The 15,000-nt window shown below is 34.9% G+C and overlaps 1 protein-coding gene across 1 annotated transcript; it reads left to right on the top strand.

The window, feature by feature from the left end:
* Positions 1 to 405: 405 nt before the first annotated feature.
* On the top strand, positions 406 to 12,271 carry LOC120355996 (kielin/chordin-like protein; the record flags this gene model as incomplete). Its single annotated transcript, XM_039444771.1, is given in 3 exon segments — positions 406 to 537; positions 9,579 to 9,632; positions 11,993 to 12,271. Coding segments are annotated over 3 exon segments (338 nt in total), but the record flags the coding sequence as incomplete, so codon positions are not given.
* Between the last annotated feature and the right edge of the window lie 2,729 nt (positions 12,272 to 15,000).

Here is a 15,000-nt window from a genome sequence, read left to right as displayed (position 1 = left end):
AGTGAGTATATATTCAAGCGCTCATGTTAAACTTACGGAGTTTCCTCTCTGGAAGCAATCAGTCGACTGACTCTAATCCACAAATTGGCATCTACTATGACAATCCATCACTGTAACTGGCTAATCTCCCTCCATTTTTCTGCGCCAAATAATCCTCCAAGTCAGAAGAAATTTTGTATGGAGTATAGAGATGTATGGTAATGCTAAAAGTCGTGACTTCTTATTGAATCGCTTGGAATCGCTTAATCGCTTATTGAATCGTTTTCAATCTATTAATTGATTGAAAGAGTAAGGCATGATAAAGTAGATAAAGATAAATTTCAAAGAAGCAAGCATTATGCACTGTGTTGAAAACAGTAACTTATGCATCATTTTTATATGATTGCTATTATGTTTGCTTTGAAGGTTCATTAGTTTCACCGTACTGTGTGGACATATCTTGTGGAATTGAACTTCATCATTCTGGAGACATCATGGCAGGTTGTACTCCTGTCTACTATGGAGATGACGGGTGCTGTCCCATTTCCTCGCACTGTCGTGAGTTTCTTCCAACTACAACTATTACCTTTTTATTAAATTCTCGTTGTAGCCTCTTCACTATGATATACAAGCACATTATTCTCATGTTAATTTCAATATTGATTCATTGAAATTATATAGGTGTATAAATGAAAGATAAATTGCGTTTTGATAGTGTTGCTATCCAGTCGTTATCAAATTATTATTATAAGTTATAATAATAATACTCATCTATTGCTATTCATAACCCACTGCGAGTTAATAGCCTAATTCGCTTTTTGAACTGTTTCTATCGATGTACCAAGAATACATAATATGTATTCTAGGTACGTTGGTTTCTATGTAGTGTCGTCATAATAGTTCAAAAACGAAAATGAAAAATTAACACTTACGTATTATAGTGGTTACAACATGTTGCGGGGTGGTTTCGCACATTATCAAGCCTGACACAAACTGAAGTTTGTTAAGGTTAAACCATAACATGAGGATAGGTATTTGGTGAAGTTTGGCAAGGTAGATAATATTATAACGCTCGTCTTCTTTTTACGGTCAATTTTATTTTACATGAAATCAAATTTTCACGGTTTATATTTATTATGCGTACATGTTCTGTTATGAGAGATAAAAACTATGAATTCCTTATAGATAATGAAATAACTCATGAAATCGCATTTCCTTTTAGAAGGAGCTGACAATAGTTGTTCAGGAAAAATAGGATATGTAAAATCATCATTTAGTCCGGGCATGACATGAATAAGGCACTATCGAGTAACAGCCGTGGAAGATGTCTCAATTTCATCGTTAGGTCTAGCTAGCATAACAAGGATCGTGATGATGATGAGTCGAAATCACAGGCAAACACCTCGGAAACACCGCCAAAATTTCAGGGTTTTGCTATATCGCTTGTATTTCGATAACCGTTCGAAATATTCAACCGTTTTTTCAGACGAAAATACTTTAAACATCTTCCTCTATAATTTTTATTTATAAAATTTTTCTCTATAACGCATATTTTTCCAGTTATAACCTTCAAAAGCCTAAAAAAACTTTTTTCTAGAATGTTCAAATTTCATTCAATCATAACTTTTTTTGTACAAGAGATACAGGGAATGTTGAATCTATTAGATTAGAACATTTTCTCAACTTTAGAACGATTTATCTTTATGCGCTGTAAGTCGGAAAATGAGTTCTGCAGCGAACTCCAAAGAAAACCCTGCATGATTTCTGGTGCGTTTTCCATACGCATGAGGTAACAAGCTAGAACTATAAAATCGATTTTTACATGACTACTTTAAGATAGAGACTTGCAAATAGTCTCAATCTCTTCGTTACAACAAAACGAATAAGAATATTGATGATGGAAGCAACGAAAATGATTGACATCATTGAAAATTCAAGATGGCGGCCATTATTGACAAAAATTTTATATCGTTTATTATTCAGTTATTGTGAGAGATATCGGATTGGTTTTACCACCAAAGTGTTTAGAATTAACTTAGCAATGATGTCCAAGAGAATCGTCTCATTTCTACCACTCTTTCCATTATTTATTCAACTTCAAAAACTTGAAACATACATTTTTCGGGGACAATATTTCACTTTCCACTCTGTATTGCGGTAGACAAACACTAGTATTATTGACACAGTATAGTGGAATATTTCCAAAGCTTCGAAATGACATCTGGTTGAAGGCTGTAATTCCATATTTTACGACTGGAGCGTCATCGGAAAAAGAGTAAAAAATACAGTAACTGTTTGCAGCAGAAATCATGCTTTTTTCTCCAAATGCTAAACCTGAACAATTAGAAAACCATGTAACTCATGACTCCTTGAAGGTACAGATCAGAAAATGGTATCAATCTCTTCGTAAAGATGTGTGGAATCATGAAAAAACAAGATGGCGGCAAAAATATGTCGATTTTCAATAAACCGTCTGTAATTCTAATCATGTCAAGGATATCAGATCAATTCAGCCAGCCATCTGGAAGCTCCAAAATAATCGTACTACAATATCCGAATGATTTATCCAATTCCACCAACTTTTACTATGGTGAATATAACTTCAAACTCTTGAAATCACATTTTTGGCCGCCATCTCTGATTTTTCTACGATGACAAACATTTTTGAGATTGCTATCATGGATAATCTATTTCCACACATCTTTACGAAGAGATTGATACCATTTTCTGACCCGTACCTTCAAGGAGTCATGAGTTACATGGTTTTCTAATTGTTCAGGTTTAGCATTTGGTGGAAAAAGCGTGTTTTCCGCTGCAAACAGTACTTTTTACTCTTTTTCTGATGACACTCCAGCCGTGAAATAATATGGACATACAGCCTCCAACCAGATGTCATTTCGAAGTTTTGGAAATATTCTACAATACTGTGTCAATAATACTAGTGTTTGTCTACTGGGAATACATATACAGGGTAGAAAGTGAATTATTGTCCCCAAAAAATCTAATTTCAAGAGTTTGAAGTTTATATTCACCATAATAAAAGCTGGTGGAATTGGATAAATCTTTTAGATATTGTTTTATGATTATTTTGGAGCTTCCAGATGGCTGAATTGAACCGATATCCTCGACATTATCAAAATTACAGACGATCTCTTGAAAATCGACATATTTTTGCCGCCATCTTGTTTTTTCATGATGAAAACATTTTTGAGGTTGCCATCATGGATAATCTCTCTCTACACATCATTATAAAGAGATTGATACCATACCCAAGTTTGTACCTTCAAGGAGTCATGAGTTACACGGTTTTCTAATTGTTGGAATTGGCATTTGGCAGAATAAGCGTGTTTCCCGCTGCAAACAGTACATTTTACTCTTTTTCCGATGACGATCCAACCGTAAGATATGGACTTATAGCGTCCAACGCGATGTCATTTTGGAGCTTTGGAAATATTATACAACACTGTGCCAATAATACTAGTGTTTGTCCACTGCGAATACATATATAGGGTAGAAGGTGAAATATTGTCCCCAAAAAATGTATGTTTCAAGATTTTGATGTTGAATATATCATGAAAAGAGTGATAGAAATGAGACGATTCTCTCGAACATCACTGTAAGGTTAATTCTAAACACTTTGTTGGCAAAACCAATCCGATATCTCTCAAAATGACTGAATAACAAGTGATATAAAAATTTCTGTCAATAATGACCACCATCTTGAATTTTTCAATGATGCCGATCATTTTCGTTGTTTTCATCATCAATATTCTTATTCGCCTTGTTGTAACGAAGAGATTGAGACCATTTGCAAGTCTCCATCTTGAAGCAGTCATGAAAAAATCGATTTTATAGTTTTAGCTTGTTTCCTCATGCGTATGGAAAATCATGCAGGATTTTTTTTGGAGTTCGCTGGATAACTCATTTTTCCACGTACAGCGCATGAAGATATATCGTTTCAAAGTTGGAAAAACGCTCTAAATTTTATAGATTCAGAATTTCCCTATAATGGAATGAAATTTGACCAAATTTAGAAAAAAAATTTTTTTTAGGCATTTGAAGGTTATAACTGGAGAAATATGCGTTTTAGAGGAAAATTTCCACTTTTCAATATGGACTCAACTCATAATAATTCAAATTTATAATTTTCTCTCAGATAATCAATCTCATGATGTGTCGTTAAATTTCTCTACTGAGCTGCTGAGATAAATTGTTCAGCACAGTCTTGTCTCTTGGGTCTCTAGTGTTCTGCCATTTCCTTCTTGCTCTTCTTTTCTGCAATATCATATTCTTTATTTCTGAGGGATAGTTGTTGCCTTGAGTTCTACTTTTTATTCCAGGTGTATATGCCCAGGCTGCTTGCTGAATGGAGGTCACGAATTTTCCAATTTCCAGTTCTAGCTGATCTTTACTTCTAAGTGGTTAATTGAGATTTATGCTTTCCTCCAATAAGAGTTTAAAATGTTCACAGTTTGTATATCTATTGCATAGAAATGGAGTAAATTCACTTTTCTTTTAAATTCTTTTACACTTTCACTTGATGTGAGTATAATAATTGGTGAGTGATCCGATGTTAAGTCACAGCTGTCTTCAATTTTGATGTAGTTTGTGGAGATATTCTTAATGATGAAGAAATCGATCAGATCTGAATTTTACGTGTGTCAGTTGGCCAGTTTGTTGGGTTGCTTGATATTGCTTCACATTGTAATATTGCTGGATTGCACTAAACAGTTCTCGCCCCCTTGTAGTGGTTAATCTGGAGCCCCAATGTATATGTTCAGCATTGAAGTCTCCTCCTATAATAAACCTTCTTCCTAGATGATTAAAGAATTCTGCGTAGTCTTGATGTTTTAGTAGATGTCTTGGAGGACTATATATTGCTGCTATTGACACTTTGCATCCTCTGATTTCCAATTATATGACAAAAGCTTGAATTTCATTTGTTTGGTATTCCTTCTCAGTATGTTGTATAGTCATCATCATCATCATCTTACGTACAAGGATTAGGTTAATGCCTGTTCCGACTTACAAACAGCTTATTAATATCTATATTTCAATCACAAAATTACGCTATAATATAAACAAGCAGTGTATTTATTGCCATCTCTTCCGTGGCCTACCAATAGATCTTTTCCCTGCCGGTTTATGTTGTATAGTCTCTCTCACAATTACTGCACTACCCTTGCCGAGTTATTAGGATGTGCAGTATGATATGTTTTATAACCTCTTATTCTAAGATAAGACTGGTTAGTCATGTGCGTTTTTGATATGAGGCAAATGTCTACTTTTTCACTATTTAATATCAACTCTAGTTCTTGCTGCTTTCGAAGGATGCCATTGGCATTCCATGCCATGATTTTCAAAGAGTGATTCATTGCTTTCTTCTGTTTCCAGCCAGGTTGTCACTGCTTTCTACTTTTTGGAACCTTCTTTCAAAAGTTTGCCGTGCTATGAATTTGGAAAGTTAATTTGGAATTTAGAATTTAGAAGCACACACAATATAACTTAATAAAAGGGATGCTTGATAAACATACCTAGTGCTAGAGGATGGGAATCCAGAAATTACAAGAGAGACAACTAAATAGAGAGAAGATATCAAATATATTGTCACCTCTTACAGTTAAATTCAACAGTAGTTGATAAAACAAAATGAAGTTACATCATGAAAACCGAAAATAGAATCACTAAATTTAGAAAATTATCTTCAATATAGCTGATTCCATAGTATCCTACTCTGTCTGCTTTACATTGAAAACGTTTTAGATTGATTCATGAGAAGCTTTAAGGACTCTAATTTCAGAAAGAAGAATTGGAAGATATCATAGATATTTCTCAAAAGTTATGATTAACAATACATCTTTTAAAAGAAAGATCAACATAAAATACTTAGAACACACTTTGAAACTTTTAAAACATTATCAAATATTAATAATCCCCAATAGTATCTATTCTGTATCTTCATATCATGAAAGCCACAAAGACAAATATTCCTCAAGTATCACATCACGGAATTCTACATAGGAAGACTATTCAAAAATATTTTATATCAAAACAAATTTAGCAAGGCTAGGGTCCTTGAAACTTCATTTGATCCTTTACAACTTTAAGACCAAAATTATTTTAAAACATTAATTTATCAATAAGGGACCTTTAAACATTTCATATACTAATCCAAATTTTAGTAGTTTAGTAGATTATAAAATATAAATTTAAAGAAAACTGAAATTTCCAGCTGGATCCTTACAGAGAAAATATGGCCTCACATTTCAATTTAAAGATACAACCGAAAATCTACTATTCAAATGAAATCGAAATTTGTAATATATCAATTCCCAAATCAAAGTTACGATTTAACAAAAAGAGTGTAACTCAGCACGTTTTAATTGATTTAAATGGTTCACGTTTTACACCCCTCCCTTTTTGAAGGTCTATAGTCACTAAAACCCATTCTGTCACATCCGGAATTCCTGGGACGTTTGTTTAATTTGGAAAAAGTGGTTACCTCAAAGCTGTTTCTTCAATTTGAATCTAGGCTCAGTGATCGAGCTCGTCCAGATGGACAGGAGACAGCATACCCCAAGCTTCTAGGACTGCCATCGATTCAGAGGCATCTCGGCGGCTTAAAGATACACGTTCACGAGACATTCATGAACCCGTAAATTGATGGACTCGTACATTGACCACTGTTAGAATAAAAAAATAAACTAGGATAATACAAATTAACTCAACTTCAGTTATATCATAAAGTCAACCTACTTTAGGTTATATAAAACTCAAATCAATACTTATTACTTTAAAACACAAATAGACATTACCTACTTCAATATCTTGATTTAATAGAAAATAATCTATTTGTAATCAGGGTCATGCCCTTTATACAAAGAGATGAGTACATAGTATTCCATAACACATAATTCACTAGTTGATTGAATTGCTTCATAATAAGATCTTTCGAGTATTGTTGTTAGATTGTTCAGTCTGTTCTCTTACATAAATTACATAGAGTGTAATTCAAAAAATAAATTACATGATAGGTGTTTCCTAAAGAATCAAGAAAGCTTTTCATTAGAATCAGCAGAACAAATAAAATCTATAACACAAAATATGGTCATTTAAATTTAGGTTAATAGCTTCCTCTTCAAAAATAATTTAAAATCAAGAATACCTCAATTCCTTCTTATAGGTACTCCACATTTCTACATATTACACTTAAATGTATCTATCACAATAAATGTAATACTTTGATGGAAGCTTTCATTGATAATAATTTCGTTGATTATATTATAATCTATGACGTACCTTTAGTAGCGGTTATAGGAGGAAAATTTCCATTGTAAGGTGACAATTTGATATCTTATCTTCTTAATTAAAGCATTTACTGAGGCGGAAAAAACTAGAACATGCTATTGGAACAGATGGTTCCACAGCCAAATACTACCAAGCCTAAAGCTGGCATAAAAGCCATGATTAACACAAAATACTGTGACTACATTTTGTACTGCTTACAACAGAGGACAGACACTGAGTGAAACCCATTTCGCTTCTCTCGTCTTGCCGTGCACAGCTGAGAACGGCCTCACTAGATAGGAACCTAACCAACGTTAATTGTGATTGGGAGTTACTATTTTCTAGAAAAATTTCATCACAATTTCTGCCAATAGAATGGAACAGTACAACTATAATTTAAGATACATTCTCCCACCAAGTGACAGCTATTTTCCAAATTCCTAACCAAATAAGGCATGATTGATAATCAATCGGACACAAATTCCTTGCCTTATAAGGTCATGAACCAGACTGATGCTCCAGGAAAATCGTTGATTTTCTTAGTACCATAACTTCTATGCACACACTTGCAGAGTCGACACAACACAACACAGAAAAGCAAACCAGTGAAACAGAGTTTCATAACAGGCTGACTTCTTATGATAATTCGCATAATCCTCATCATTCACAATTGGAACAAGGAACATGTCAAGTGGCTCTTTTGTCTTCCACTTGAGTTTGTTGACAACGTCCAGAACCGTGTATCCTTGCCTCTTCAAGTCCTATGTTATGGAATCAGGACTGCATGATTGGTGAAGTTTCCCTATCATCACTCTGATTGGTCGAGATTCCTTATTTTTGTAAGAATGTCACTTGTAGCTAGCATCAAGCACTTTTCTTGTGACATTCCGGTATGCATCCACATCTGACACATTAATTTTATAAGTTATATTACTTACAAGCTCAATTCTAAACTTGTCAACTGGTGAAACACTATTCAACACTATTATAAGTCCTTCAGTAATGTGTTCAAGTTGTTTATACCATCCACAATGATTGCCGAAGCGTTACTACTTTGGTTTTCTTCTCTGACATCATTTTTCATGTTGGCAGTCGACGTGCTCGTTGAAGGCTGAGGGGGAGAAAGTGAGGTATCCATTTTTCCTTTTCTTTGGTTTTCTGGATTTCTGACATACCCACTCAGTCTCCTCAGCTAACTCTTCCTCATCTTTCGAGTACTGTGTGTTGATATTATACACTCTTTTTTCCGTTGAAATTTTCTTTTTCAGCTCATCTCCATCTGTAGGGCGAGGATGTTTCTTGTTCGCCTCCTTCTCTTCTAACAGAGAGATTCTATTGTTCAGCATCAGAAGTTGCATTTCAAGTTCTTCATTTTTATTAGGGCTATCCCACATTTGTCTTCGGCTTCTTTTCAACTATAATTATATATTTTTTCGGTTGCAGTCATATCCGTGCGACAGCCGAGTGGCAGCAGTGTCTCAGTTCTGTAGTGCTACTGTGGTCTGAATGTGTTAAACTATTGTTGATAATATGACACTTAAAGCTTGTTAAATCCGATTTGAATTTATATTTTTCAATTTTTAGCTAATTACCTGTAGACTCAGAAGATGAAAATCATATTTCTGGTATATATTTCGGTGCATAACAATACCATAAACAGTCATGTATCGGAAATACATATTAGCAATAAAATAATTGTTATCTTCTGCCTTATGTATCTAAACGTAATCAGTTTGGAATTTAAGACACAGTCAGGGTTCCTTCTTTTATACTTTTTGTTGTTTATTCTATTATTTATTATATTATGTCAATTATACCTTTGGCTTAACTCATTTGGTTCTTTTTTTACTTTTATTTTAACTTAATTTTCCGTTCAACCATATTTTTCGTCACTTTGATCGTACAAAACTGGAAAATTCTGTATCTCTTCAATAACTTTTTCACCTCTTTATGTTAAATGAGCCCGTCAACGTCACCGTACAAAAGTAAACTGAACTAGTCGGTGACGGCGCGGGCACGTCTCAGGCAACAAACACGGTGACGGTTCTGACGCGGTGCGTTAGTATGTGTCCCTACAAGTTTGAAAGCATTTGTTTTCCTTTCGCCATAGTACGTCCGACTCCGACACTCGGCCGTACCGCGGCGCAGGCTCGGTGCGTTTATGTGTGTCCCGGCCATAATATCGACCATGAAAAGCTCTGATCAGATGACGAGCGATCATAGCTGAGGGTTTGGTTGGGGAGGAAATATTATTGAATTGTAAAATTTTTGTATTAAAAATGTTCTAAATTGTAATGTCAATTCTGTTACAGCAACTGAGACCGACAAAATTGTAGAGGAGGATCTAACGGTTGAAAATAAAGATGGTAAGTTGAAAATAGATTTTTAAAAGAATGCCTTTTCAATAGTCTATTATTTGTCATGTATACTCACTTATACCGGCGCTACAGTCGATTAAGATCCGTCGCCTCCTTCACAATTCGCCTGTAATCATTTCTTGTCTGGGTCAGCACTCTCCATTGCATCACTCCCATCACAAGCAGCTCGTCCTTGAACTCCCTCAGCCAGCTCCTTCTCGGGGGATGTTTCACAGAGACAAGTTCTCACAGAGACAAGTAGTGTTTTTGAACGATATTAGTGTCACAGAGACAAGTTTCACAGGAGCAAGTATTTCTATAAATGGCAGTCTCACAGGAACAAGTTCCCACAGAGACAAGCAGTTTCATAGAGACAAGGTCTCCGTCCAAAGTAGTAGCGCTATAAATGGCAGTCTCACAGAAGCAAGTTCTCACTGAAACAAGGTGTTTCACAGAAGCAAGGTCAGTGTCATAGAGACAAGGTAGCGAATGTAGGAAGAAGTTAGGCGTGTTGCCTACATCTGAACTTGAAGGCACTCCATTATTTGTTCTAGTAAATTGAATGTCTGCTGTTTTTTAATCCTGCAGGTATATGATTATGATTGAAGGTTTATCATATAAGATAGGGATGGGTTGGTAACCTATTAGAATCAGATAGAAGATAGATAGAATTATGAAGATAACTTAAATAAATTGAGTTCTATGTAACTGAAAGACAGACAGACAAAAGATATTTATTTCAAAAAAATGCACTTTACATACAAAGTAATAATCTTATGTACTCATTAATTATATTAAACAACAACAAAGAATAAAAATGAATATTCTCGTTACCACATTGCAAAGGATGTTCAGTGAGGTCTACTGTTATCTGGACTACTAGAGTATTGTAACTCCTAATGTCAGATTGAGTAAGATAGTGCCAAGATATCTAATAAGTATATATTAAACCTTCAACCCTGAAAGAATAATCAATATGAATATGAAATGGAATATAAAAAAGCCAAATAGACTACCACTGACCTATTCATCACCGCTTCTTAAAAACCACATGGCCAAAATGGTTTTTCATTATAATTCCTTCTTTCCTAATAAATTGTTTATGCTTTTGTACTCCTGAGCGAAGCTCGGTCCCCGATATTATGAGCTAATCATCTCTTCTTTTTCCAAGCTGCGGTCTCGAATTGTAAATTCAAATTAATATAATATTAACTTCAGACAGTCACAGAGTAAAGCTGCGTTAACACCAATAGATTCTATAGAATCTATTAGATTGAACATAACTTATCATACACATGATGAACATATGTGTTTTTCAAGTGCCGTTCAATCTATAATAATCTGTGAGGATAAAGTTATTAGTCTAACACTTTGTTAATAACTTTGGTGTAAACGCAGCTTTAGATGCCAAGATTTATCATGGCGTTCCGAGTTACGGATGATAATGTCAATGAAAAACTTCCTTTTTCTAAGGAATCAGCTTTCCTCTTCTCTTTACAGATATCTTTTTCATCTTCATGTATTTTGTTTTCCCTTGGTTCACTCTCAGATCAACCTTTCGTTCTTCTCCTTCAATTACCAGGAAGGGTTTTCTTCAATGCTCGTTCACTCCTAGCAAATATAACTATGTCGTCTGAATTTGCATGCACCTAAATAGCTTTGTGCATTATGGTTCCTCTCATAACCACCTTGTCGAATGTTCTCTGAAGGACGGACCAGATTGAAGAGCATCACCGAGAGAGTGTCACCCCCTGTCCAACTCCACTGTCCACTCTGAATTCCCTACTCATTTTTCCATTAATCAGCACAACACCTACACTTTGAGAGAGTGTCACATTCTCCAGTCTTATCAGTTTCGGTACATTCCATAATCCTCCATTGCGTCTAGCACCTTTCTTTATTGATGCTGTCAAAGACCTGTTTGAAGTCTATATATAGACTATAATATATGCCCAAATAAAATTGATAAGGGCTTGGGAGAATCTAAAACGATAATCTCTGTGATGAACAAAAAAAACTTCCAATTAATAACTTGAAAACAAATTCTAACTTATAAATTTATTGTAATAGTTTATCAATTATCAATTGACGAGAAATTGCATGATATTCATCTATCAATATGTGAACAATACAATGATTAAGTTATTTTTCATCTAGACAGATCATATGATTCATGGCTAATCACTTAGAGAACCCTTAGCTGCTCATTAATCGAGTAACAATAGAGGTGACAGTAACATCTCTTCAGTCTTCAAACTTAGTATAATAGAAAGGAAATCTATTATTCACCATATTGTACAGATCGAATAATCTTTCAAGAAAATAGAACAAATTGAAAACTTATTACCTTTTTTAATCATTGTTTCCAGGTGCCCCGAAATGCCAGTTCGGCGATTTAGACATGGAGATCGGGCAGAGACTAGTCGTGCCCATCAAAGAGAGGTGCCTAGAATGCTCCTGCAAAGTCCCGCCTTTCATATCTTGCGCAATCAACACCAAATGCTACAAAAATAGAAACTAATGATTCAAATTACTAATTTAAAAAACGCAACTCATTGAAAAAATATTTCAATAATATGCATTTCAGCAATTGATGTAATTTTAATAAATCTTTATCATATTGAATTATTATACAGCGTTGGTAAAAATTATTGAAACAGTTTGATATTTCTGTCACAAGGATAATTTGATAACAGAGGTTTCATCAGGGATTCTATTAGCATAGAAAAACTACTTTAGTCTGATAAAAACTTTTGGTCCGAGATATTAAGCTCAACTTCATTTTTTAAATGGGGAGGTGATCATGTGATACATGATTCCGATACAGAATTTCAAGTAGTCTTAAAAATCTGGTGTGACGCACTCACACTACTTTCCTTGCCGTTATGAAAATATATCACCTGAGGGTTCACGCGCATAAGAGTCTACTATTCTAAGATCTTAGCCAGCTGATGACAGGACAATAACGCTGGAGCAGTGGTGCCCATCCCCCCAATGGTCCATGTCGCAAAATCGCCCCCCATTTTCCCTAGTTTTTTTCCAAAAATCCCCCCCAAAATTCAGCCTCATGTCGCATCTTGCGACATTAAAACATGCTGTGGGCACTCCTGCGCTGAAGACACACGATGTTTGCTATCTCTTCATAGTGAATGATTTAATAGAATCAACAGTTTGCAATTGAATAATCACATTTTCTCGAATTTCAAGCTTATTTTTACTTTCCTTGCCCTATTACCATAGGTAAGGAAAGTATTGCTTTCCGAAAAAAATTGAGGTACCCCAATTTCTAAATTTCCATACGTTTCAAGGTCCCCTGAGTCCAAAAAAGTGTTTTTGGGTATTGGTCTGTATGTGTGTGTGTGTGTGTGTGTGTGTGTGTGTGTGTGGTGTGTGTGTGTGTGTGTGTGTGTGTGTGTGTGGTGTGTGTGTGTGTGTGTGTGGTGTGTGTGTGTGTGGTGTGTGTGTGTGGTGTGTGTGTGTGTGTGGTGTGTGTGTGTGTGTGTGTGTGTGTGTGTGTGTGTGTGTGTGTGTGTGTGTGTGTGTGTGTGTGTGTGTGTATGAGTGTATGTGCGTCTGTGTAAACGATATATCATCTCCCAATCAACAGAATAACTTGAAATTTGGAACGTAAGGTCCTTACAATATAAGGATACAACACGAACAATTTCGATCAAATGCGATTCAAGATGGTGGCTAAAATGGCGAAAATGTTGTCAAAAACAGGGTCTTAACGACCCTGATCAATTTTCTTAACGGCAAGGAAAGTTGTGTGAGTGCGCCACAATTGTGGCGATTTGTGGAGATTTTCATGCTCAATCTTTTCCACTCAAAATTTTTTGTTTAAATTGTATCTGAAGCCTGCTAATTGGGAATCTAAAATCAAAATTTGCATAGATGGGGCGGAGCCCCTGAAATTTTTACAGATATGGGAATTGTGGCAGTTGATAGAGCTTATCAATGACTATTTTAGGTATAAGTTTGATCAAAATCGTTGGAGCCGTTTTCGAGAAAATTGCGAAAACCCTGTTTTTGACAACATTTTCGCTATTTTAGCCGCCATCTTGAATTGAATTTGATCGAAATTGTTTGTGTCGAATCCTTATAGGGGAAAGACCTTGTGTTCCAAATTTCAAGTGACTCCGTTAATTGGGAGATGAGATATTGTGTACACACACGCACGCACGCACGCACGCACGCACACACTGTAACAGTATATTTTGATACCAATAAAAATTTCATTAACTGAAATGAATTTCTAGGTCTCAGACAGAATAGCAAAAATGGTGTCACCAATGGTGTTATCAATCGAAGATATAGATGAGACGATAACAACTAGAAAAGCCAAGATTATGGCTAACATTTTGAAATGAGAATCAATTTCTCAATTATTTAATAGAATAATAATATATTGTGTGAATTTGAGGTTAGGTTCTATATGAACAACGCTTGTCTGCAATATCAATAACGACCAAGCTGAACATCTACAATTTAATTAGATACTCACTAGCAAAATAATTGTGTCTAGGTAGCATTCATTAAGACGAGAACAAGAGGGTTTTGTAAACTAAGCATAAATGTTACATAAACGATTAAGAAGACACAAAAATATTTTTCCTACAGATACCTTGAAAAGTGAACATTTCTGCACTGATTGCAGGCTGCAAAGAATCACTTTTCCGCTCTAGTGCGCAAAGTATTACTTTGTGTACTCCAGATTTGCAGCATGACAATGCAAAATAGTTAGTAGGTTATATGGAGCACCAGTGCAGGAAAATAAAAATTAAGTTGGTAACAATGTCTGTGATTAGATAAGAATCATCAATGGCTGTATGGCTACATATTTATGATAAAATCCCAATCTAGAAATCCAAAACAATAATAATGTCTATCTAAATCATAATTAAATAATAACTTCTCATCATTTAATAATAAATAATGTTCCTTTTCTATTGACAGTAATAATTATTTCAACTCCAAGCAATGAGAAATGTGGCAAACACACATTATGAAATTCGAATTTTCAGGTAAAATAATTACTGTTCGAAATCCATGTCGATAAAATTAATAAAATCACATTAGAATATACCACAATAAAATATTTTCTTTTGTCTATGTTATTTTATAAATATTTTTTAGTTTACTTATAGTATTTTCCCATAATTTTAGTTAACCATAAGTCTAAATATCTGAATACTGTTTTTAGCTGGATGAAACGAAGTTAGGTACGATTCTTCCCGCTAGGTCGCACGCTTGTCGGTTCAGCCATCTGCAGCCATCTCAATCCGCTGTTGGAGTGTATTTTGAATGCAAATGTATTTTGAATGAATACACACACACACACACACACACACACACACACACACACACACACACACAC

This window comes from Nilaparvata lugens, unplaced genomic scaffold, assembly GCF_014356525.2.
Source record: "Nilaparvata lugens isolate BPH unplaced genomic scaffold, ASM1435652v1 scaffold5469, whole genome shotgun sequence".
Taxonomy (NCBI): Eukaryota; Metazoa; Arthropoda; class Insecta; order Hemiptera; family Delphacidae; genus Nilaparvata; species Nilaparvata lugens.
The sequence above is the reverse complement of the archived record's forward strand: the minus strand, read 5'-3'. Positions and strand labels throughout refer to the sequence as shown.